The 24,445-nt window shown below is 43.9% G+C and overlaps 2 protein-coding genes across 2 annotated transcripts; both read left to right on the top strand.

The window, feature by feature from the left end:
• The first annotated feature begins 3,322 nt into the window (after positions 1 to 3,322).
• On the top strand, positions 3,323 to 4,663 carry LOC123444925 (elicitor-responsive protein 1-like). Its single transcript, XM_045121809.1, has 5 exons — positions 3,323 to 3,533; positions 3,650 to 3,715; positions 3,840 to 3,978; positions 4,100 to 4,238; positions 4,342 to 4,663. The coding sequence occupies exons 1-5, from the start codon at positions 3,467 to 3,469 to the stop codon at positions 4,402 to 4,404; spliced, it is 474 nt and encodes a 157-aa protein (XP_044977744.1). The 5' UTR covers positions 3,323 to 3,466; the 3' UTR covers positions 4,405 to 4,663.
• A 12,219-nt stretch (positions 4,664 to 16,882) lies between these two features.
• Positions 16,883 to 18,228, top strand: LOC123444922 (elicitor-responsive protein 1-like). Its single transcript, XM_045121808.1, has 4 exons — positions 16,883 to 17,173; positions 17,287 to 17,352; positions 17,481 to 17,622; positions 17,730 to 18,228. Exons 1-4 carry the CDS (start codon positions 17,107 to 17,109, stop codon positions 17,947 to 17,949), a joined length of 495 nt encoding a protein of 164 aa, XP_044977743.1. The 5' UTR covers positions 16,883 to 17,106; the 3' UTR covers positions 17,950 to 18,228.
• Positions 18,229 to 24,445: the final 6,217 nt, after the last annotated feature.

Raw genomic sequence — 24,445 nt, 5'->3', positions numbered from 1 at the left:
AATACACTAGGGGTGGCCTCTCGGTGGGGAGCCCAATAGCATGCCCGCTTCAGGGCCCATGAAGCTTGGCAAAGCTCCGACCGCAACAGGAGCCCCAGAGCCTGAAAGAGCATCAAGCGATCATCTAGGCAGAATATTGTATCTATCCTATGTAAAACCCTAGCAACAATCACCTACATAAGGTGGAGGCTTGGGGCAGTCATTCGTCGAAACCTACTCTCAATAGGCATACATCATCCCCCATTGTACCTTCCCATGAAGTACTCCACCATGACAAAAGCAAGGTGTAGGGTGTTATCGCCCCCAATGGGGTCTGAACCTAGGCAACTTCCTCGTGTGACCTATGTTTTGGTACTTTCAGACGTGTTCACTATCCTACTGAGGGTACTGATGTTTCTACGTACTGTGAGAGGTAGTAGATGAAAACACTTACTTATGTGCCTCCACCTAGAAAGTGGTTAGAACGAAGGAGGGGATGCAATAGCTGTTGAGCGTTGGGACGTAGCATGATCGAACTGTCCGGTGGAGGGGTGTTCGATACATGAGCTACGGTGGGCTTAGGGAACACCGGGAGCATACATGGGTTGCGGAAGAGACGAGGCTGAGGCAAAGACGTGACGTTCCAATCGCGATATGTGTTGGCATCAAGCATTGGAGGGGCCCAACACTCGTTGTGGCGATGCAGAAGGTACATGATGGATATGAACGGGCCTTGCCATAAGGGTAGATAGAATTTGTATTGAACAAAACTGAATCCTAGCAACATGTGGTTGTCAATCAGTATATAGATAGAAGGAGCATTGTTCTTGGAAACGATGAAGAGACCCGCTGACCATGTAAGACTGTTGTATGGGCGCCTCATGATCGTACCTTTTTTCGTCAAGGACGGCCGCGACCGCCGCTCACGAAGTAACGTCGCAAAAGACAAACATGGGCATAAGAGAAGAGAGGGACGGGCCGTGGGGACCTTACGATGGTATGCTCCAAGGCCGCAACTAGTGCAAACGTCCTAGTTGCCATCTCAGAAGCCGACATGGTAAGAGCCGCGACAGCCGTGGTGGTCCTTCTCCATAGCTTGAGCCAACTGCAGTAGAAGAAAACGCAAGGACGACACCGTGACCTGCATGACACGAAGAACATAATTGCAGTTAGCAGTAAGATTGGGCTTCTAAATTAATATGCACACCAACTTGAAATTCTTGCTTGGTTCAGAGATAACCTTTGATATCTCCATTCTAAAAGTAAATTTCTCCCCAAGCCAATTGATTCGAGAGCATTAGCGTACTTGCTTCTATGCTGATTAGACTCCTGCATGTGAAATACAAAAACTAAAACCGTGGACTACAAATTGGAAAGCTCAATGTACTTAAGAAACTATAATGACCAGAAATTTAATTTCTCATCCCACACATTAATTAACATGAACAGCTAATCTATAGTTTATGTTGTTCTAGAAGGGAAACGAAATATAACCTTCATTCAAACAAAAATTGGCAGTAACCAATCAATATAATTACGCCCAAGTCAAAAATCTTGATGCAAAGATCCATTTTTTTGTAGAGATAAATCAACCTTGCACTTGTCTTCGAAGCATGTACTGGATGTATCAACGATGGAAGGGAAAAGGGAGAAAAAGGGGAGCCAACCCAATGGAGAAGAAATGTATACCTTGCCGAGAGGGGTCGTCACTTTGGTTGCAGTGGTATTCACCTCCGTGCCGTCAAACGACAGCGAAACTTGGTCCAGGTTGAGAAGGGGAGTTTGGAGGGGGGGGGTGTTGATAGTCGTGGAAGCGGCAACTGAGTACTATCATGACCCACCCGAGCACAACCACATCCATCGAGGCCGACTAACAACAGGAACTGAACCTAGGGATTGTGTCTGCTGGCCCCCATGGAGCCAAAGTGGATGAGAGCAGATGGGGTGCGGGGGAAGGGGAGGGAGCCGTAGCAACGGCGGCGTGGGTGCAGGGCATCGAGCACGGACCCGTGGAGGAAGCAGCGGCGGCTCTCCTTTCTCCATGTCTATCTCTCTGGAAGAACGAAGAGGTTTCAAATATTTGTTGCCTTCATTGGTAATTTTTTAGGGGTGTAAAAGAATCAAAAAGAAAAGAAAATCAGGCCAACATGTGTCGATCTAGTGGAGCAACATCGCTAGCACTGGGATTGCATGGGAGGGCTGCTTGCTTAGTAGCTTTAATATAGTAGTATTATATGCTAACTCTTGATGACATGTGATGTTTATATAGCCAGTAGATGGTTATACTATTAACCATGCTCTGAGTCGGGCCATAATAGAAGTAATTTAGATGGTATTATGTACTTAGGATTAGCAAACATGCTGACGTGGTGTGGTAGATAATTAAAGAAGAGAGAAAGGATTAGAGTAACATATGTAAAAACCATAATATGTTAAATGTTGTGCTACTATGTGTCATGCATGTCAATAAGTAAGATCATCTATGATACTAGTTTATGATACTATGCATTTTGAAGGTAGTATCATATAATAGTATCATACTCCCTCCGTTTTTTTAGTCCGCATATAAGATTTGGTCAAAGTCAAACTTCATATACTTTGACTAAATTTATAGAACAAAATATCAACATTTATAATATGAAATCAATATTAGTAGATGCATAATGATATTAATTTTTATAACATATAGGTTTAGTATTATATATGTTGATATCTTTTGATATATATTTGATCAAACTTTGTATTACTTGACTTTGACCAAATCTTATATGCAGATTAAAAAAACGGAGGAAGTACCTCCCACTACGAACGGCCCCTCTTAAATATGGGGTGTCGAGATCAGGTCCAGTTACGTTTCTGCAGATATAGGCGAATTCATCCGAGACCGCGATCCAAATATGTTCCTTTCTTCCATGCCACCGCGTAGAGAATTTCACACACGTCAACAGAGCACGCGCGCGCAGCCCATAGCAAAGGTTCGTTGGTGATTGGCAAGTGAAGACCTAGTCCGGGCGAAACGAAGGACTCTAGTTATCGTGCCTCGAGGCTCAACCAGTAAAGAACTACAGTAGTTGGCAACTTGGGTGAAAGAAGAGGCAATCAGATTTCGGAGAGGGCTCCACCTTGTTCCCGTGCGGGAAGGGAAGGAGAGTGGAAGCCAAGCGGAGCCTTGAACCGGTCGTCCAAGACCGGCCAAAATTAATGGTTAGATCTTCCTCACGTTGGCGACGACCTGCTCCGGAGTTTTGAATGGACCAGTAGAGCGGCAGCCGCCATCCATCCAACTCCGAGGAACCAAATGGTGTATATATACGCCGGCGCGCGTCAGTCACGGCACCTCAATTCCAAACGCGAGCTGCCTGAGAGCCAAGACGAAAGAGAGAAAGACATTCATTCACAGGGGCAGAGCAAGAGCAGCCGGCCGGCCGTGGGAGAGAGGGGATCGAGTGTTGGTTAGGTTTCCAGCTGAGAGCGAGAGAGCAGTACAATGGCGCGCGGTCTTCTGGAGGTGCACCTGGTCGACGCCAAGGGTCTCTCCGGAACCGATTTCCTAGGTGAGTACTCCGCTACACGCACGCCTTCCGTCCAACTTGGGTCGGCTTCGATTTGCTCTCTTCTTGTGGCTGGCTGGCTGGCTTGGATTCATCTGATCTTACCTCTATACGCGCAGGGAAGATAGACCCGTACGTGGTGGTGCAGTACCGGAGCCAGGAGCGCAAGAGCAGCACAGCCCGAGGTCAGTCAGGCAGTGCTTCCGTTCCACGCAGCTCTGTTTCTCGGTTCATCGTCGCGACCCCGGTCCTCAAAATATAGTAGTTTTGCTGAACGAACCAACCAACCGTCCGTGTGCTGTAATGCAGATGCGGGGAGGAACCCGAGCTGGAACGAGGTTTTGAGATTCCAGATCAACTCCTCCGCTGCCAACGTGCAGGATAAGTTGTTCTTCCGGATCATGGACCACGACAACTTCTCCAGCGACGACTTCCTCGGCCAAGCAACGTGAGCAGACTCTTCTTACTCCCAGCTGCGCAGCATCAGCACTTCAGCAGCTGATGAAAAATGCAAATTAAAGACGGAAGCAAGATCTGAATCCCGTTCTTGGTTACCTCTGTGGGTGCAGGATCAATGTGACTGACCTGATCAGCATGGGCATGGAGAGCGGCACGTCGCGGCTGAACCCGGCCAAGTACAGGGTGGTCACCGCGGACAATTCGTACCACGGCGAGATCAAGATCGGCATCACGTTCACCGCCGCAAAGGTAGGGACATACATTTTTGTGATTTTGTAAAGTGGCGGGCCAGCCTCGGTTGTTCTATTGTGGACTAGCTGAGTGCTGATTGGATGTTAATGCCCGTTGCCAGGTTGAAGAAGACGGAGCACAGGTTGGAGGCTGGATGCACAGCTTTCGTGAGCAGAAGGTCTGAGGCTCCGGTCGGGGTCGTTCGGTTACATAATTAGTGGTGTTGGATGTGGCCTACCGCAGCATATGCCTGTATGATTGAATGATGTGATTCCAAGTGTATGTATGCTGCATTTTCTAGCACTTTAGGTAGTCAGAACAGTTTAACTTAGCCAAATTCGTTTAGCATTAAGATTCTTTTGAAACAGCATGCATTCTACTCCCTTCGTTCCTAAATATAAGTCTTCAAAAAGATTTCATTAGTGGACTACATACGGATGTATATAGACATACTTTAGAGTGTAGATTCATTCATTTTGCTCCGTATGTAGACTCCTAGTGAAATATCTTAAAAGACTTATATTTAGGAACGGAGGGAGTACATTGTTGAACGCTTGTTGATGCCTTGATAACTTGGTAGTTTGTACAAGGGGTTTGTTTATGTAACTACCCGTTTTTCGGTTCAGACTTGTTAAATCTCAATCCACTGATACTTGATTATGTCTTAGTCAACGTTATGTTTGTGATATCAAATCAATATCCGTGCAATTTTCTCCTTTAATTTTCTTTTACATTTTATGCCACTTGATTTTGTCTCAGTCAGAACAGTTTAACTTAGACCCCGCTTGGTTTGTCGTTTTGGCCCTCAAAACACCTGTCAATTATACCCATGTAAAAAAATACAGATGGGCCTCGCATGGATGCTTGGCATGTCGTTTCTGGGCTGTAATATTTACACTGGTTTCTTATATACACACGTAACAGGCCGGTATTTGATACAAACCGAATCACGTCGTTTTTTCCCACCTCGTCTCCATCGTCTCGCTCGAAACCCTATCGATACAGATCGAGGGCTGCGCCGTCGGGGGGCGCCAGCGCCGGTGTGTGTGACGGGGTGAATCAACGGCGACGCAGCGAGGCGCTGACAACAGAGGACAACGCGGCGAGGCGGCAAGGTGGCTATGCGCCTCCTTGCAGTAAAGTAAACAAATTCCTACCGTTATCACACGGGTTCTGTTGGAATAGATGAATAGATGTTGGCAATTGTTAGCATTCAGGTTGGAATAGATGAATGGATGCAGGCTGTTGGGTTTAGTCCCACATCGGTTGTGGGAGAAAAAGTAACACGACTTATAATGGTGAGGGTGTCCCCTCCTAACAGGCTAGTCTTTTGGGAGAGAGGGCCCAAGGCCTGTCATAAGTCGATGTTGCTCTCCGGTTGGGCATGTTGACGCATGTGGGTCGGAAACGCTGGTGTTAGCGGACCCGGGATTGCGTAACAAGTGATATCAGAGCCCAGGTGCCCGGAATAAATCTCAGTGTACTCACGGGTGATCGGGCATGGTTGATGGGCTGGAGACGCTAGTATTAGCGGGCCCATGGTGACCGATGTGTGAGGGGGAGATTGTTGGGTTTAGTCCCACATCGGTTGTGGGAGGAGAAATAACACGGCTTATAATGGTGAGGGTGTCCCCTCGTAACAGGCTAGTCTTTTGGGAGGAGAGGGCCCAAGGCCTGTCATAAGTCGATGTTGCTCTCCAGTTGGGCATGTTGACGCATGTGGATCGAAAACGCTGGTGTTAACGGACCCGGGAATGCGTAACACAGGCACTTGTTAGCAATGGATACATCAGGGTTCAGTTTCGGCCAATTGTTAGCATTCAGGTTCGGCCATACGGGAGATTTCTTTGATGCCAATTGTTAGCATTCAGGTTCAGCCATACGGGGGATTTCTATCAAAGAGAAACGCTAGCATGAATGATTGAGGAATCATCCAATTGGCAAGGAACTAATTGCTGCTTTAGGCAGATATAAGATGTTCAACTTCTGTTCGTATTTTACGATTATATATAGCTATCTAGTTATCTAACTTCTGTACATTTTTGCGTTTTGATACATCTACCGAGTATAAGATGTATAATTGCGCCACCTATTGTTGCTACGATTTATTTTGTAATCTCTTCTTGCTAGACAATGGATACGAGTAACCATGATGATGGATATGAGCCATGTACTGATTCTGAAGAAGAGGAGAAGGAGGAGATAATGTTTCTTGTCTTCCCAGCATTATATTGTATATCTTTTAGAAGAGAAAAAAATTGAATGAACACATCCATTCTTACGAGAGCTAAGTATATCCGGGAAATATTGGATGACCACCCTCAACGATGCCTTGATATTCTTAGGATGGAATCCCACATCTTCCAAGATCTATGCGACTATCTTATATCCAGAAATCTTCTACGAAATTCAAAAGGACTCAGCGTTCAAGAGCAACTAGGGATGCGAGTTATCATACGCTGACTGATAGGTTTCAGCACAGTCCGAAAATAGTGCATAGACATATCAATGGATGCTTCAACGCTATAAGCTCATTGGCATTTTAATTTATCAAGCATAGTTTGCTAGATACTCATTGGAAAATATCAACAAATCCCCAGTTTTTGCCTTTCTTTGAGGTACACGCCATCCCTTGGTATGTAATTTAGGAATTTATATCCTTCCTTAGTATAACATATAGTAACCTTTACTTGTTTAATGCAGAACTGCCTAGGGGCAATAGATGGGACTCATGTTCCCATGACCATAGCATCCAATGAGGCTGCTCCATACAGGAATAGAAAGGGGGCCCTCTCCCGAACTGTGATGGTCGCCTGTGACTTCGATCTCAACTTTGTTTATGTGTCAGCTAGTTTGGAGGGGTGTGCCTTAGATGCTGGAGTACTGAAATCTATCATTCAACCGGGTTTCCATGTACCTCCGGGCAAGTACTATTTGGTTGAAGGAGCTACGCAAGCACACCACGGTTTCTAGCTCCGTACCATGGAGTTCGTTATCATCTACAAGATTTTGGTAGAGGTGTCCCTCGTCCAAAGAACCCGAAAGAACTTTTCAATCTAAGGCATGCCCACCTACGGAACCATATAGGGCGTACGATTGGTGTCTGTAAAATTTCATTTCCTATTTTAAAAGTTGGCATGCATTACCCAATTGACATCCAAGCCAAAATTCCTATGGTGGCAGCTATATTTCACAACATAATTCGGAGTCACAAAGGCGATGAACAATGACTAGATACACAAGAAATGCAAATTGATCATCTTATGTGTGTCACTCTTCCTGATGGAGATGACATACCTCGACATATTCCTACATCCTCAAGCAATCAAAGGGACCCTGGTAATTCTATGAGAGATGAAATTGCCAACAAGATGTGGGAGGACTATCAAAGAATTTGAAGAGGAAGATCATCACGAAGATCTTCTCGCTAATAATCTTAGTTTTTATTTCTGTCAAAGTATGTTATTGTAATGATGTGGAGTTTGAGATATAAAGATGGCATTTGAGTTATATTATTAGGATCTTTCTTATAAATTAGCAACATTCGAGTTATGTTAATGTTTCATTTCATATTACTTGATGTGATTTTGCATTTTCATATTCTTATATTTCTTAATGTGATGTGGGGTTTTCAGGTTGCTTAATGTGATCAGATTCTTGTGTTGATTTATTGCTAAAGTTTCATTGTTATAGGTTCAATATGACGCAAAGTAGGGCTAACTGGACAACAAGGTACGAGAAAGGTCTTGTGGAGGTACTTACAGAGTACAATCTATCTCATCACCGTGCGAAAATGGGTGTACTATCGAAGGATGGAATCAAGTTGTCAAAGAATTGAACAATTTATATCCAGGGGCAAGGTTTACCAAGGATTGGGTCCAAGATAATGAAGCTGAGTTGTAGAAGAACTATAACAATATCAAGTCCATAGTCAACCGCTCCAAAATATCGTGGAATGATGTTGCATGTGTGATCAACACAACACCTGGAAAATGGGAGGAGATCATTGCGGTAAGTTCTTATTCCTTCTAACTTGTGATCTCCTTGTGTGCATGAACTTTTTTGTACCTATGCATGATCTTCTCAACCTTTCTATTGATTATATGGACGATTCCAAGCTCAAAGTGTATGAAGGAAAAAAGATTCCCCTTGTATGAGGCATTGAGTGTGCTCTATGAAGGGCACATTGCTCAAGGAAGGCATTGTCTCACATCAAGGAAGCCTCTGATCGTCACAAAATTAGGTAGAAACTTTCGAGCAAAGGAGAAGATGGTTGCCAACACGAGCAAGAAAAATACAAGAGATGGAAGTGATGATAGCATGATGACTCCTTCGATAATTGACATGAATGATACTCCTGTATTGGATGATGTGAATGAAAGACCAAACACCGCCCATGACGATGAAGAATTTGGCAGTGAAGATGCTGCTGGAGATCAACCACAAATAAGTGAATCAAGTACCAAAGGAAATAAAACCAAAAAACAGGAAAGTGTCACTTCTGTACATTGCCTTGAAGATTCAATGATGGCTTATGTGAATTTCGAGAAAGGATGGGCTACTAAGAAGGAGAAAGTGTGACAACAAGGAAAGCGACCCTCAATTACAAAATGCTTGGAGATCTTTGATACGTCTTTGTCATATCTATAATTTTTTATTGCTTCATGCCAATATTCAACAACTTTTATATACATTTGGCAACATTTTATATTATTTTTGGGACTAACTTATTTATCTAGTTCCCACTCCGAGTTCGTGTTTTTTGTGTCTTTTTTGTTCCGTAGAAATTTCATATCAAACGGGCTCCAAACGCAATAAAAATTTATGGAGATTTTTTGGAATATATATGGATTTTGGGAGTCGGAATCAACGCAACATGGTGCGTGAGGGAGGCACAAGCCAAGAGGGTGCGGTGTGGGGCGCCTTGATGGCGTATGCCCACCCCTTAAGTCGGTTGGAGCTCTCCTTTGGTCGCAAAAAGATAATTTTCCAATAAAAAATGCTTCAAAATTTCAGCCCGGTCCGTGTTATAGATCTCCGAATATTTAAGAAATGGTAAAGGGCTAGAAAACAGGTCGAGAAAACAGGAGAGAAACATAGAGAGAGTTCCAATGCCAGAGGGGCTGCTGCCCTCCGGGCGCCATAGCGGCCATGGATCAGAGAACCTCCCACCTAGGGAGGAGGCCAAGGAAGAAGAGGAAGGAGGGGGCTCTCTTTCCCTTTCTCCCGATGGTGCCACAACGCTGCCGGGGCAACCATCGTGATGGCGATCTACACCAACAACTTCGCCGCCGTCACCACCAACTCTCTCTCCTCCTCTATGAGGCGGTGTAAAACCTCTCTTCCCCGCTGTAATCTCTACTTGAACATGGTGCTTAATGCTATATATTATTATCCAATGATGTGTGGCTATCCTATGATGTTTGAGTATATTTCTTTTGTTCTATGGGTTAATTGTGATATGGTGTCATTGATATGTGTTGTGTGTTGATATGGTGTTGTCCTGAGGTGCCTTCCGTGAGGTGCACAATTGAAGGATTAACGCTGGAGGTTTTACAATATGTTCATGATTCGCTTATAGTGGATGGCTAGAGTGACAGAAGCTTATACCCGAGTAAGGGAGTTGTGTGCGTATGGGAGTTAAGAGGACTTGATGTTTAATGCTATTCTTGGGTTTACCTTCATGATTTCTAGTCATTGTGGATGCTTGCTAGAGGTCCAATCATAAGTACATATGATCCAAGTACGGAAAGTGTCTTAGTGTATGCCTCTACCTCATTGCATACGATATGTATCAATGATGTTATATTCAATTTCCTATGGACAATCTTTCTCTTGCGTTACACAAAAAGCTTTCTACTAAACAACCCCTAACTTTTATTTACTTGCTCTTTATTTTCTTGCAAAACTATCTACCACACCTACTAAGTACTTCTAGTTTCTTTCTCGCAAAGTAGTTTCATACTTGTTCTACGTAAAGTAAGCGTTGGCGTGCATAAAGTTTTATCGGTGGTTTATAGAACTTGAGAGAATATTAATTCTACCTTTAGCTCCTCGTTGGGTTCGACACTCTTACTTCTCAAAAAAGGCTATAAATGATCCCCTACACTTGTGGGTTATCAAGACCTTTTTCTAGCACCGTTGCTGCAGAGCAATAGCGTAGTAGTTGATATTCTCGTGTGTGCTTGTTTGCTTTATCACTAAATAATTTTTATTTTCTGTGCTAAGTTGTGTTCTATCTTTAGTTATGGGTAGGAAATACAAAATACCAAAATAAATTAAATGTATTTGGAAACCCAGTGGTTGAGGAACCAACCAAAATGTATCCTTCTATTGAAGCTTATTACTTGGATCGTCTTTGATCCCTTTGTGCTTGTGCTGAAAACCCAACTAGCTTAGTTGAGGGAAAGCATTAAATGAGTATGCTTATTAGGTGCGACATCGTCTATCTCAAAAAAGGAAACTCTTGTGGCATCAAATTAATACTTTGTGTTGCTATGCTTGGAATTTATACGAAATATATGATTTTACTTGTTGTTATGAACAAACTAAAAACACCCTCCTTACTAATGTGTATTCAATGATAATTAAATATTATCCTCTTATGCCATGGAAACCTATTGTTATTGTGATGTTAAACAAAATTGAAGAATTTTTTGCTTTTAAGGGTGCTTATGAAATTGCCACTTTGGTTGAAAAGTATGATGCTACTCTTTACAAATCTGAAAACAAATCATACTTAAATATTGCTATGAAAACTATGCTTCTAATGCTTATGTTAAAGAATTTATTGAAAAAATGGCTGATGCCTTGCAAGATAGTAATATTTCACAGGAATCTATGGAAGAAGAAATTGCTGAAATTGTGAGCTCGTTAGATGAAAAAGATGAGAGTAACTCTTCAACTCATACATTGTTTAATTTACCTTCGTACCTACCGAAGGATGAATGCTATGATCCCTTGGATTCATTTGAAATATCCCTTTGTGATGAACTTGATGCTTGCTATGCTTGTGGCCATGATGCCACTATGAATTATGCTTATGAAGATGAACTTGCTATAGTTCCTTATGTTAAGCATGAAATTGTTAATATTGCACCCACACATGATAGTCCTATTATCTTTTTGAATTCTCCCAACTACAACATATCGGAGAAGTTTGCACTTATTAAGGATTATATTGATAGGTTACATTTTACCACTTCACATGATGATTTTGATGGATATAATATGCATGTGCTTGCTTCTCCTACCTGCAATTATTATGAGAGAGTAACTGAATCTTCACCTCTCTCTGTTTCCAATACGATAAAATTGCAAGAAACTACTTATGCTATGTATTGGCCTTTACTTTGTGTGAATAAATTGTTCTTTTATGACATGCCAATGCATAGGAAGGGAGTTATACTTTGTTGCTACATGATATACATCACTTTGTTCTCACTACTAAATTACAAATCATTGTTAATTAAAATTGGCGTTGATATACCTTTGGATCCGGGTGGTTCAATTACTTGAGCAGTGTATGCCTAGCTTAATGGCTTTAAAGAAAGTGCTGCTAGGGAGACAACCAGGAGGTTTTAGCGAGTCATTTATTTCTGTTGTGTGATTTTAAAAATAGTTAAAAACAAAAAAATAAAGTGGGGAACCTAAAACTTTTTCAAAAAGAAAAGTCAAAGTGAGAAAGACGATCACCGTTGAAATTGGGGCTAGCCTTGAACTTTGTTCATGCCCATGGAAACTTTGTGAATCTTGATTACACAAACTTTTTAACAAAAATAATTATCCCCTTGTGCAAATCCATTGTATTATAAAAATAATGTGCCAAGATTTACCTTTAGGATGTTTAAATTGCTTGTTTGATATGTGTTGTGCAAAAACAGAAACTTTGGTTGTAGTGTTTGATTTTTCATATTTTAATGAAACTTTTACACAAAACTGTTATACAAATTTTTTACCACTTCCTAAATTGTTATAATTTTCTGAGTTACATAATTATACGTTTCATCTACATCTTTCCAGACTGTCCTGTTTTTCACAGATTGTTGTTATAGTTGCTTTGTGTGCTTATGTTTTGAATTCTTGTTGAGACCCATTGACTTGAGAGCCATAGAATTGTGATAGCATACACTGTAATTTTATATTATAACTATACAATAATGTTATGGCAGGACATGATGCGATTTGTTGTTATATGAACTAACCTCTCTAATAAAATTTCTATCAAGTTTTGTGTGGATGAAGAGTTCGAAGATCGAGGAGGTATTGATATAAGAAGAATAAGGTGAGGCAGGAGCTCAATCTTGGGGATGTCCAAGGCAGCCCAAGTAATTATTCAAGGAGACTCAAGCGTTTAAGCTTGGGGATGCCCCAGAAGGCATCCCATCTTTCTTCTTCAACAACTATCGGTATGTTTCGGTTTTTGTTTTGTTCACATGATTTGCGTAAATTCTTGGAGTGTTGTGTGCATTTTATCCTTTTATCAATGCACCATGCTGGTACGAGAAAGTCAATGGTGGATTTTTAGAATGATCTTTGCACTTCACTTATATCTTTTGAGTATGGCTTTATATAATGTTTCATCTGCTTGACTTATATCATTGGAAGTGGGATGCCTCTTTTTCTATATATAGAAGACCGTTATTTGTAGAATGCTCTTTTGCTTCACATATATTTATTAGAGAATGTCCATGTCTTCTGTAGAAAGGACTAAACTTCCATGCTTCACTTATACCTATTTAGAGAGTCAACATTAATTGGTCATTTACATGGTTAGTCATAAAATCCTACATAAAACTTGTCGATCATTGAATCTGGTATGTTTGATTCCCTATAATAGTTTTGTGACATTAAGATAGTAATATGTGGGTGCACTAGTTGATGATTGTGGATTAGTAAGAATATTGATGTTAACGTTTGTGAATCCCCAAGCATGCACGTATAGTATCTAGTCATGGGATGAAGATTGGAGCATAATTTATCCTTGATTGAAATCCTTTGAGCTGTTCTAATCGGAGTCACACGATGGTTCACTCCTCCCAACCTTGTCCCTAGGATCATGTGAGTAGTACTTTACTTCAAGAGAGCTAATAAAATCTATTTCCCACTCTTTATGGGATGCCCCTTCTAGAATTTCTCCTGCTGAGAATGATGCCTTAATTCTGCCTCTCTCTCATGAGGAGATTTGGGATATTATCAAGTTTGCTAATCCCAATGCTGCATCGGGCCCTGATGGTTTCTCCATCCGCTTCTTTAAAAAAATTCTGGCCACAGCTTATGTCCCTTGTGTGTAAGATCATTCAAGGGTTCTGTCTTGGGATGGTGGATATATCCCGCCTTAACTATGCTGTTATCTCCCTCATTCCCAAGGTCAAGGGTGCGGAGCTGATCTCCCAATTTAGGCCGATTGCCCTTCTCAATAATATGGTGAAATTTCCTGTCAAGGGCTTTGCCACGCGTCTGTCTCCTGATGCGCATCGCATGCTTAGCCCTTTCTAATCTAACTTCTTAAAGGAAGATTTATCCTTGATGGGATTTTCTGCCTTCATGAGATTGTTCATGATCTTAAGTCACGCAATGCGAAAGCGGTGATCCTAAAGCTAGACTTCGAGAAATCTTATGACTCGGTCAGTTGACCTTTCCTTAGACAGGTTTTGCTCGCCAAAGGTTTTGACGGGGTTGATGTGCATCAGATTATGCAGTTGGTTTTTGCTGGTCACACGATGATGTCGGTCAATGGTCAAACTAGTACTTTTTTGCCAATGGCAGGGACCTGAGGCAAGGGGATCCTTTTTAATTTTGTTGCCGATGCTTTTTCGTGTATCCTGTCTAGGGTCGTTGCTTCTGGTCACATCTATCTGGTTATATCACATCCCATCCCCCACGGGGTCACCTATCTTCAATATGCGAATGATACCATTATCATGGTCGAGCTTAATGATTCCTGCCTTGCTCATATCAAGTTCATCATGCTTTGCTTTGAAGCCTTGTCGGGGCTCAAAATCAACTTTGCTAAGAGCAAGGTCATTATCACTGGTGTTGATGATGTTGAGGCTTGACGAGTGACGCACCTCCTTAAATGTAGCATGGGCTCCTTTCCTTTTAAATACTTGGGTCTCCTGATTACCCCGAGTAAGCTTTGCGCCAAGGACTTCGCGCCTATTGTTACCAAGGTTGGTAATAGGGTGTTGTCGTGGGGGTAGATATAATACGAACGTCGGAAAAGTGGCCTTGACTAACTCCTGTCTCTCCTCCCTTCCCATGTTCATTATGGGCTTCTACCTTCTCTCTACGGGTACGCATGACGGTTTCGACAAGTATAGTGGTGCTTTTTACTAGAACTCTGCGGAGAATAAGCGTAAGTATCGGTTGGTCAAATGGAATAGCATATGTAGGCCCAAAAACCTGGGAGGGTTGGGCATCATTAATGCCGCGGTGATGAGCAAATGCCTTATGATCAAGTGGTGGTGGAAAATCATGTCCTCGGGCCGAGACTCCCTTTGGTTCTCTATTCTCAAGGCGAAATACTTCCCCTCCTCTAATCCTATGTTTGCCTCCCCTAGGGGGGATCATAGTTCTGGAAGGATTTGGTTAAGGTTCGTCCTCTTTTCAAGGGCCATGTCAAATTTTTGGTGGGTAACGACGTCTCGACCCGTTTTTGGCTTGACTGCTGGTGCGGGGATTCTACTCTCTCGGTGGCCTTCCCCTGGTTTTTCTCTTTCTGTCCTAAACCTGAGATTTCCATCGCGGAGCTTGCGGGTGACAATTGGGACTTGACATTCTGTCATGTGATGCCTCCTGAAGAGTTGGTTCAATGACAGCGTCTTGTTGCCCTTTTTCCCTCGCTCTCGGAGGCGGAGGACTTGGTGGTCTGGCCTCACTCTGCTTCGGGTCGCTTCTCTGTTAAGTCCCTTTATTCCAAGCTTATTGCTCGTATTCCTATGAATAAGTTTTGTCAGATTTGGCATTCGCGTATTCCGCCCAAGATTGAAATCTTCATGTGGCAAGCTTTCAGGGCCCGCCTTCCGACGGCTGATCAGATTCGAAAACGCAACGGCCCTGGTTCGGATCGTTGTGCCTTATGTGATGCTTTGGAAGATACCAATCATATTATTTTCAATTGTGTCTTGCTAAATTGATCTGGTGCTACTCTACATCTTGGTTGCAAACGTCTTGGGCTCCGACGTTTTTTTCTGAGCTCCGGACCCTCGCCATTCCTCTGATTGGTGTTACGAAACGTTTGTTCTGGATTAGGCTGGCGGCGGTCTGTTGGGTCCTGTGGACTACCAGGAACAAGTTTACCATTGAGCATATCTTTCCTGCTAAACCTGCTGATTGCTTATTTAAAGCTTGCTTGTTCCTACAACAGTGGAGATTATTGACTAAGCCGGAAAACAGATGCTACTTCGACCTGCTGATATCTAAGATTCGGGTCTCGGCATCTTCCATTTCGCGGCAGGAGCCTGATGTCTAAATCTCGGGGTGGTTGAGGGATTGGCTGTTGTTCTTCTTTCTCTCGGAGTTTGCTGTTTGTCCGGCCTGCGTGCCGTGGGTTTGGCTCGCATGTCATGTATCTCGTTCTTTGCTTCTCGTTTGGCCTCGGATGGCGGTTGAAACTCGTGGTGTTATGTGGTTTGTTACTCTACGTGATGGCTTTATTTATAAAGTCGGGCTCATGTCTTTTCTCTAAAAAAACTATGCATTGGAGACTTTAGTTGCTAAACTATTTAGTATGCTTAGCACCTCATCTTAACACCAATGCATTGAAAGTGGCCTAAGGCATGTGCCAATGCAAAAAATTTAACGCGGTTTCATAGGTATTTTTCCTATGTGGCACTATATTTAATGAAGAGAGACAGTAAAGTTGTATCTTAGCTAAAATACAATCTTAACACGTGGCCATAAACGAAAAACAGGTGCTAATCAAACCAATCATATGCATGCATGAGCCACAAACCATTAAACTTACATACAACACATAAAATATAATGCATTATACTAGTTGTTTTTTATGTTTTTATTACGCATATAATTACGTGTTAAAAGATCATGCATTGGCGTATGCCTAAGGCTTCCTCCAATGCAAAGGTGCTAAGTAAGGTGCTAAGAGCATTAAATATGTTAAGCAACCATAATCTCCAATGCATTGGTGCTTAGTTTGTTGTTGCTAAGGTTGTCTCGTTTAATTGTTTAGCAACTAAAGTCTTGCATGCATAGGCTAGTTCTCTTCATTTTTAATGTTTTGCATAGGTTCCCGTGACTAGCACCGTTTTCTTCTGAGGACACCAAACTTCTCCCTCTTTTTAATTAAATTGCCACATAGGATTTTTTACCTTGTTAGAATGCTTAGCACCTATCGAAAGTGAAGCATTGGGAGCAGGCTAAGACCAGCCAAGCTTAGGCCAACGATACCTCTTAAATATGTGGTGTCAAGACCAAGTCCTGCTACGTTGCTATGGACCGCGGTCCAAGTCCGTTTCTCCTTCCATCTCACCGCGTAGGAATCTTCCTAGACGTCAACGGAGTTCGCGCTCGCGGCCGGTGCAACACTCGGTTTCTCGCATAGAAGCGGTCCAAACCGGCTAGAATGCTGCGACCTTCCTCACGTTGGCGACGACCAACTCCATAGTTTTGAACGGGCCCGTAGAGCGGCTAGCCGCCAGCCATCCAAGGAGCCGAGTGGGAGTATATAAATACGCCGGCGCGCGTCAGTTACGGCACCAACAAATTCCGAACGCCAGCCGCTGGAGAACAAGAGCGACAGGCCTAGTCCCAGACGAAAGAGAGCAGGACGGTCAGAAAGGGCAGAGCAGCCGGCCGGCCGTGTCCCTGGGAGAGGTGGAAGATATATTGGTCAGCTTTCCGGCGAGATCCACAGAGCAATACGATGGGGCGCGGCCTTCTGGAGGTGCATCTGGTCGACGCCAAGGGCCTCCCCGGCACCGATTTCCTCGGTGAGTACTCCACTGCGCGCCTTCCGTCCAGCTTGGGTTGGCTTCGTTTTGCTCTGTTCTTGCGTTCGGCTGTGGATGGAGATTCACCTGACTTTACCCGTATATACGCGCAGGGAAGATAGACCCTTACGTGATCGTGCAGTACCGGAGCCAGGAGCGCAAGAGCAGCACCGCCCGAGGTCAGTGCCTGCTTCACAACCACAATCACGACCCCGATGCACCCTTGACTTTCACCATGTCTGCCAATCCATTCCATACCTATGGCCATGGCAATTTCTAAATGAACCAACCGTGGGCTGTAATGCAGATGCTGGAAGGAACCCGAGCTGGAACGAGGTGTTGAGGTTCCAGATCAATAACTCCTCCGCAGCCAACGCGCAAGATAAGTTGTTCTTCCGGATCATGGACCACGACAACTTCTCCCGCGACGATTTCCTCGGCCAAGCAACGTGAGTAGCTTCCTACTCCCAGCTGCCAAGCATCAGCATCAGCAACTTCAGATAACTGAAAGGGCAAAGGTCTCGGTTCAATTACTGAATATATCTCCGTGATGCAGGATCAATGTGACCGATCTGATCAGCATAGGCATGGAGAGCGGCACCTCGCAGCTGAACCCGGCCAAGTACAGGGTAGTCACCGCCGACAACTCGTACCACGGCGAGATCAAAATCGGCATCACCTTCACCGCCGCGAAGGTTGATGCCCATGGCAAGATTGGAGAAGACGGAGCACAGGTTGGAGGCTGGATACACAGCTTTCGTGAGCACAAGGTCTAAGTCTTCGGTCGTACAGATTTAGTGTTGTATTTCATTTTTTTTCGCGGAAAGACTTGGTGTTGGATACTTGGATGTAGCATGCTGTGTTGGTTGCTCTGCCAACTGCGTCATATCTCATATGCCTATGATTGAATGCTGATGTGATTCCAAGTGCACGTATGCTGGCTGGATCAGGATCTTGTATAGCACTTAAGATGTATGGTCAGCACAGCTTAGCTTCGTCAAATTCGTTCAGGATTAAGGTTCTTTTGAAAAAACATACTCATACTCCGTGTCGAATTCTCCATTGTTGAATGCTTGTTGACGCCAGTATCAGTATATAGTGCATACATGTACGGCCCTCTGGCAAGTACTACTAGCTAGGGAGTCCAGTTCTTTGACACCGGTAACAAATTTCCCATTTCACAAAAAGGCAAAAGGGTCTGCTTTACCTCCTTCCTACTTCGCAGAAATATTCCCCATTCCACAAAAAGGCGAAAGGGTCTGCCTTACCTCCTTCCTACTGTGTGGGCTGGGATTTCCCATCCATCCTTTTCTGTGAGGTCTATTCGAGTTTTAGGGGCTGCAGCTCCACAACCTATCTGTGGGTTCCATCATACGCATCTCAGGTTTCGTAGCCCTATGCGAGATGTTTCTGACATGCGAATCTCATTTCGATTTATGTAGGAAGTACTTTTGCATTATAACCCGGAATAATGGAGCCTCCATTCGGGAAGTAGGAGGGGCCGAGGTGCGGCGCAGAGTTGCTACCGGATACCCATGCGATACACCGAATGAAGAGACCGGCGAATGGTCTTCGGAGTGGTTCTATATCGACGACGCCCCTTTATTCAAGCCAGTTCGGCGAGGCCTTCCCGAGTACTCAGCGGCTTCCTTGAAGAAGCGATTTAGCTGGTGTCCGAAGAATAAGTGTGAAGAAGAGAGCTCGGAAGTGAGGCGCCTAGCCGCCATGGTAAAAATACTGGCTCACGGTGGTCTGACCATCGTACAAGTGATGGCCACCGTTATCACCACGTGTGATCAACCACTCCAGCAGCGCATACATCCTTTATGGGACTACAGTGGGACATATGACTCGACGCTTTGCAAGCGGCAATGTCCGAACACCCGCGATGACTTAGCGGACATTCTGGCTGATTTTTTTCAAGGGGGAAAAGGAAGACCTCGCCCGTCTCGCCTTCCGAGAAGGTTTCGCATCATACTACCCCATCCAATGGGTAAGTACAGATACGTCTGCAGATATCTTACCTGATCGTGTTACCAATAAACAATAAACGTAAAAACCCATGATCCTTTGTTTGTAGTATTGGAAGTGCTGGATCGATATAGTGAGCTGCCCCGCTCCCCGGCCCAAGAACTACGCTCGATAAGGTGACCCTCGATTCCACGAAGATCTAGAAGTCTCCATCATCTTTGAAGATGGGGTATTTTATCGGGAGAGTCTCGACGGACACGTAGTGGCCCTTCTGGCCGATAACCCAAGGTCTATTCCAGCTTCGGCGAGCAAGCAAGAGGTGGCCACTTGCCGTGGGACTGCTTCAAAACGTCGTCGGAGCACGCGTCGAACAGCTTCCCGCGTTCCTTCGACTGAGGTTGTGTTGACTGAGCAACAACTTCCCGCACAGGCGGCGGCATGCAATATTCCGTCTGTCCCTTCATCTAGGTACTGATATCCACCAATTATTTTTACAATAGCGGTGGCTTCCTTGGTGTACTTACAATCCCTTTTGCCCGTAACTGTAGGAAATGAGTGTGAACCTCCTTGCCCGGAAATGGGGCTGGGGGATTGGAAAACCAGTCGAACCCACAATCTTCGGCCCCTACGGGGGATCCAAACACTTGCCCGTCGCCCGGTCCTGCCGATGATGTTTCAGCGAAAATTACAAAATCGATAGTGCTATGAACCATCGACAACGCAAGGAGTCATTACGACACCCTGCCTTCTCCGAGCAGCAGTTTAATGCTCTCAATTCGGTGGATGCCTATATTGGCACTGCGAGGAATAGTATTAAAGTAGTAGCTTTGCAGATGTCGGCCCAACTACACGTTTTTATCGCTCCTTTTGTAATTTGAATCAAAGTTCAGGTCTAGTAGTCCCCGAGCCTTAATTTGGTCAGAACGGACGAGTTAAGGCTCGACCTGACCATTGATTTTGTTTTTTCTAGGCTTTGAAGGAGGAAAATAAAAAATTGTGTGAAGATGTGCGGCGAATGCAAACCGAACTTTAAGCCAGTAAGGTAGAGCTCGAGGACGTAAAGAAGTTTACCAAGGAGGCTCATGGTAAGGGTAAAATGGTTGATGGTGTAATATATTACAAAAGGCCGATTACTCATCAAAGGACCTTGTGATGTAGCACGTGAATCCATAAACCATATGCAGAGGGATCTAGACGCAGCTCATGAATCTCGAAGATATGCCGAATCCCAGCTTGAAGACGGCAATTGAGTATCAACAAGTTGCCGCGAAGAAAACAAGCAGCTCAGGGAGGAGAAGAAGAACCAATCCGAGGAAATTTAAGCTTTAAAAGCTCAACTGGCACAGAGCAATGAAGAGAAGCAACAGCTAAAGAGCGGTTTATTTCGTAAGTAAAGAATCCCTCACTTGTTTGTTTGATACATCATTTAAATGATGACGGATACCGAAAGACTTCCGTTGTTTTATTTTACTTTTAAAAGGTCTCTTGACCGGGCGTCGCATGACGAAAGCTGATTCCTTCAGGGAGAATGTGTTAGAAGAGCTTTCCGTTGTTCACGAGTGGGCTTGAAAAGCCATGCGAAATATGATCCGAGCTCTATGGCCGGACGAGACTCCTCCGCGAGGGATGGATGGACTGTCTGAACCCTTCAAGAGAGCGCGGAGCCGTTTTGAGCTATGGAAGACGTCAGCGTGTCGAGAAGAAGCTCGGGAAGCGTCAGCCATGGTGAAGAACCGCTACACTCGTCTTGATACCGAGCACATGGCCCCAGTTGGTCCGGTAGGCACTGATGGCACGAAGGTTCCTGTACATCTAGTGTACGATCAAGTGATGTCGGTTGCCCGCTTATCGTAGGAAGACTGCGCTCCGGACACAATAATAGATGACCTTGACCAACCAAGGGTGTAACCATGTGTAATTTTTTATATTATGTGTGCCAAGACACTTCCCGTCAAAAAGTTTGGAACATCTGTCATAACCGGCCATCGGCTTCTACCTCCCGTAGCGTAAAAGAATAAGGGAGTGTTTCGTACTTTGTTCCTGGTGATATTAGAAATCAAACTCCAAGAACAAGGCAATCCAGCCATATGTTACGAACGAACAAAAACGGTATGAGGGGAGTATGTTATATCACGATGAAACGTGAGAAACATCTTCCAAAAAAATGTTTCTTTATGGGTTCCTTTTTTCGGGTTGGTGCATAGTTGCGACGGCAACAAAAGTCTCTCCTTGGCGCTAGGAATTCTTCTTGTTACTTCTCTGGTTTGCGTCGGTTTTTCCCTTGAAGAGGAAAGGGTGATGCAGCACAGGAGCAGTAAGTATTTCCCTCAGTTTGAGAACCAAGGTATCGATCCAGAAGGAGGGTCTCGTTAAGTCCAAAGTACCTGCGCAAACACAAACAAGCTTGCACCCAACGCTTCAAAGGGGTTGTCAATCCCTTCAAGATTGTTTGCAAAGTGAGATCTGAAGGCGGAAAGTGCAACGAAGTAAAAAAGTGTAAGGCTGAAAATATGGTGTGGAGTAGACCCTGGGGGCCATAGTGTTCACTAGAGGCTTCTCTCAAAATAGCAAGTATTACGGTGGGTGAACAAATTACTATCGAGCAATTGATAGAACCGCGCAAAGTCATGACAATATCTAAGGCAATGATCATACATATAGGCATCACGTCCGAGACAAGTAGACCGATGCTTTCTGCATCTACTACTATTACTCCACACATCGGCCGCTATCCAGCATGCATCTAGTGTATTGAGTTCATGACGAACAGAGTAACGCTTTAAGCAAGATGACATGATGTAGAGGGATAATCTCAAACCAATGATGAAAACCCCATCTTTTTACCCTTGATGGCAACAACACGATGCGTGCCTCGCTATCCCTTCTGTCACTGGGTGAGGTCACCGCACGGTATGAACCCAAAACCAAGCACTTCTCCCATTGCAAGAATCATAGATCTAGTTGGCCAGACAAACCCACAACTCGAAGAGAATTACAAGGATATGAAATCATGCATAAGAGAGATCAGAAGAAAGTCAAATAAGATTCATAGATAATCTGATCATAAATCCACAGTTCGTCGGATCTCGACAAACACACCGCAAAAGAAGATTACATCGGATAGAACTCCATGAAGATCATGGAGAACTTTGTATTGAAGATCCAAGAGAGAGAAGAAGCCATCTAGTTACTAACTATCGACCCGTAGGTCTATGGTGAACTACTCACGCATCATCGGAGAGGTCATGGTGTTGATGAACAAGCCCTCTGTATCTGAATCTCCCCTCTGGCAGGGCACTAGAACGTGCCCCAGATGGGATATTGCGGAGACAGAAGCTTGCGGCGGCGGAAAAGTAATTTCGATGATCTCCTGATTTTTTTGAGATTTTTAGGGAATATATAGGCGCAACCCCTAGGTCAGGGGACGCACAGGGGGCCCACAAGCCTGGATGGCGCGGCCTCCCCCCTGGCCGCGGGGTGGGGGCTTGTGGGGCCCCTGGGGCTCCCCTGCCTTGGTTCCCAAGCTCCCCGATCTTCTTCCGTTCCACAAAAAATATTTTCGGGGATTTTCTTCCGTTTGGACTCCGTTTCAAAATCTCCTCTGAAAGGGGTCAAAAACATGGAAAAAACAGGAACTGGCACTTGGCACTGAGTTAATAAGTTAGTCCCAAAAAATATGTAAAATGCATGCAAAACATCCAAATTTTGACAAGATAATAGCATGAAACCATCAAAAATTATAGATACGTTGGAGACGTATCAAGCATCCCCAAGCTTAACTCCTGCTCGTCCTCGAGTAGGGAAGTGATAAAGAATGAATTTTTGATGTGGAATGCTACCTAGCATAGTTGTCCTTTTCAACTTCTTTCACGTGACATGAATGTTCAGATCCGTATGATTCAAAACAATAGTTCGCTATTGACATGAAAACAGTAGTACCTCAAGCAAACTAGCAAAGTAATCATGAGCTTTCAAAATAACAAGGCCAAAGAAAGTTATCCCTACAAAATCATATAGTCTGGCTATGCTCCATCATCCTCACACAACTAATGTAAATCATGCACAACCCCGGAATTGTCCAAGTAATTGTTTTCGCACTCTTACTTTCTCAAACTTTTTATAACTATCACGCAATACATGAGCGCGAGCCATGGATATAGCACTATAGGTGGAATAGTGTGGCGGTGGTTGTGAGACAAAAAAGGAGGAGATGGTCACACTGACTCGGCATATCAATAGGCTCTGGAGATGCCCATTAATAGATATCAATGTGAATGAGTAGGGATTGCCATACAAGAGATGCACTAGAGCTATAAGTATGTGAAAGCTCAAAAGGAAAACTAGTGGGTGTGTATCCAACTTGCTTGCTCACGAAGACCTAGGGCGATTTTGAGGAAGCCCATCATTGGAATATACAAGCCAAGTTAAAAAATGAAGATTCCCACTAGCATATGGTAGTAACAAAGCAAGAAGCTCTCAATCATGAAGAACATGGTGCTAACATGAAGCACAAGTATGGAAAAAGATAGTAGCATTGTCCCTTCTCTCTTTTTCTCTCTTTTCTTTTTTTGGGCTCTTAGGCCTCTCATTTTTTCTCCATTTTTTTGTTTTTGGGCTCTTTGGCCTCTCTTTTTTATTATTATTATTTCCTCACATGGGACAATGCTCTAATAATGATGATCATCACACTTTTATTTACTCACAACTCAAAATGGTGATGACTCTATAGGAAATGCCTCCGGCAGTGTACCGGGATGTGCAACGATCTAGCATGGCGTATGACGTTGAGACATCTCGCTAGCTATCTTACGATCATGCAATGGCAATATGAGAGTGACGACATAAATCATGAGATGGAACGGTGGTAGTTGCATGGCAATATATCTCGGAATGGCTATGAAAATGCCATAGTAGGTAGATATGGTGGTTGTTTTGAGGAAGGAATTTGGTGGGTTTGTGCACCGGCGAGAATTGTGCGACACTAGAGAGGCTAGCAATGGTGGAAGGTGAAAGTGCATCTATACCATGGACTCACATTAGTAATGAAGAACTCACATAGTTGTAGCGAAAGTTTTTATTAGTAATCGTAACAAAGTGCTAAACGCATACTCCGAGGGGAAGGGTTGGTAGATGTAAACCATCGCGCTATCCGGAACTCAACACAAAGGATGACAATCAATAGATCAATTATGCTCCGACTTCCTAACATAGAGGTTCACCATACGTGCATGCTACGGGAATCACTAACCCCAACACAAGTATCTCTATATTCATAACACCCTACTAACATAACTCTTAATA

The sequence above is a fragment of the Hordeum vulgare genome, chromosome 3H (genome assembly GCF_904849725.1).
Source record: "Hordeum vulgare subsp. vulgare chromosome 3H, MorexV3_pseudomolecules_assembly, whole genome shotgun sequence".
NCBI classification, from domain to species: domain Eukaryota; kingdom Viridiplantae; phylum Streptophyta; class Magnoliopsida; order Poales; family Poaceae; genus Hordeum; species Hordeum vulgare.
This window is presented reverse-complemented; position numbering and strand designations above follow the sequence as displayed.

Coding starts and splice junctions, on each gene's coding strand:
- LOC123444925 (XM_045121809.1), top strand. CDS start 3,467: ATGGCGCGCGGTCTTCTGGAGGTGCACCTGGTCGACGCCAAGGGTCTC. Junction 3,716..3,839: donor CAAGAGCAGCACAGCCCGAG/GTCAGTCAGGCA, acceptor GCTGTAATGCAG/ATGCGGGGAGGAACCCGAGC. Junction 4,239..4,341: donor TCACGTTCACCGCCGCAAAG/GTAGGGACATAC, acceptor GCCCGTTGCCAG/GTTGAAGAAGACGGAGCACA.
- LOC123444922 (XM_045121808.1), top strand. CDS start 17,107: ATGGGGCGCGGCCTTCTGGAGGTGCATCTGGTCGACGCCAAGGGCCTC. Junction 17,353..17,480: donor CAAGAGCAGCACCGCCCGAG/GTCAGTGCCTGC, acceptor GCTGTAATGCAG/ATGCTGGAAGGAACCCGAGC. Junction 17,623..17,729: donor GATTTCCTCGGCCAAGCAAC/GTGAGTAGCTTC, acceptor TCCGTGATGCAG/GATCAATGTGACCGATCTGA.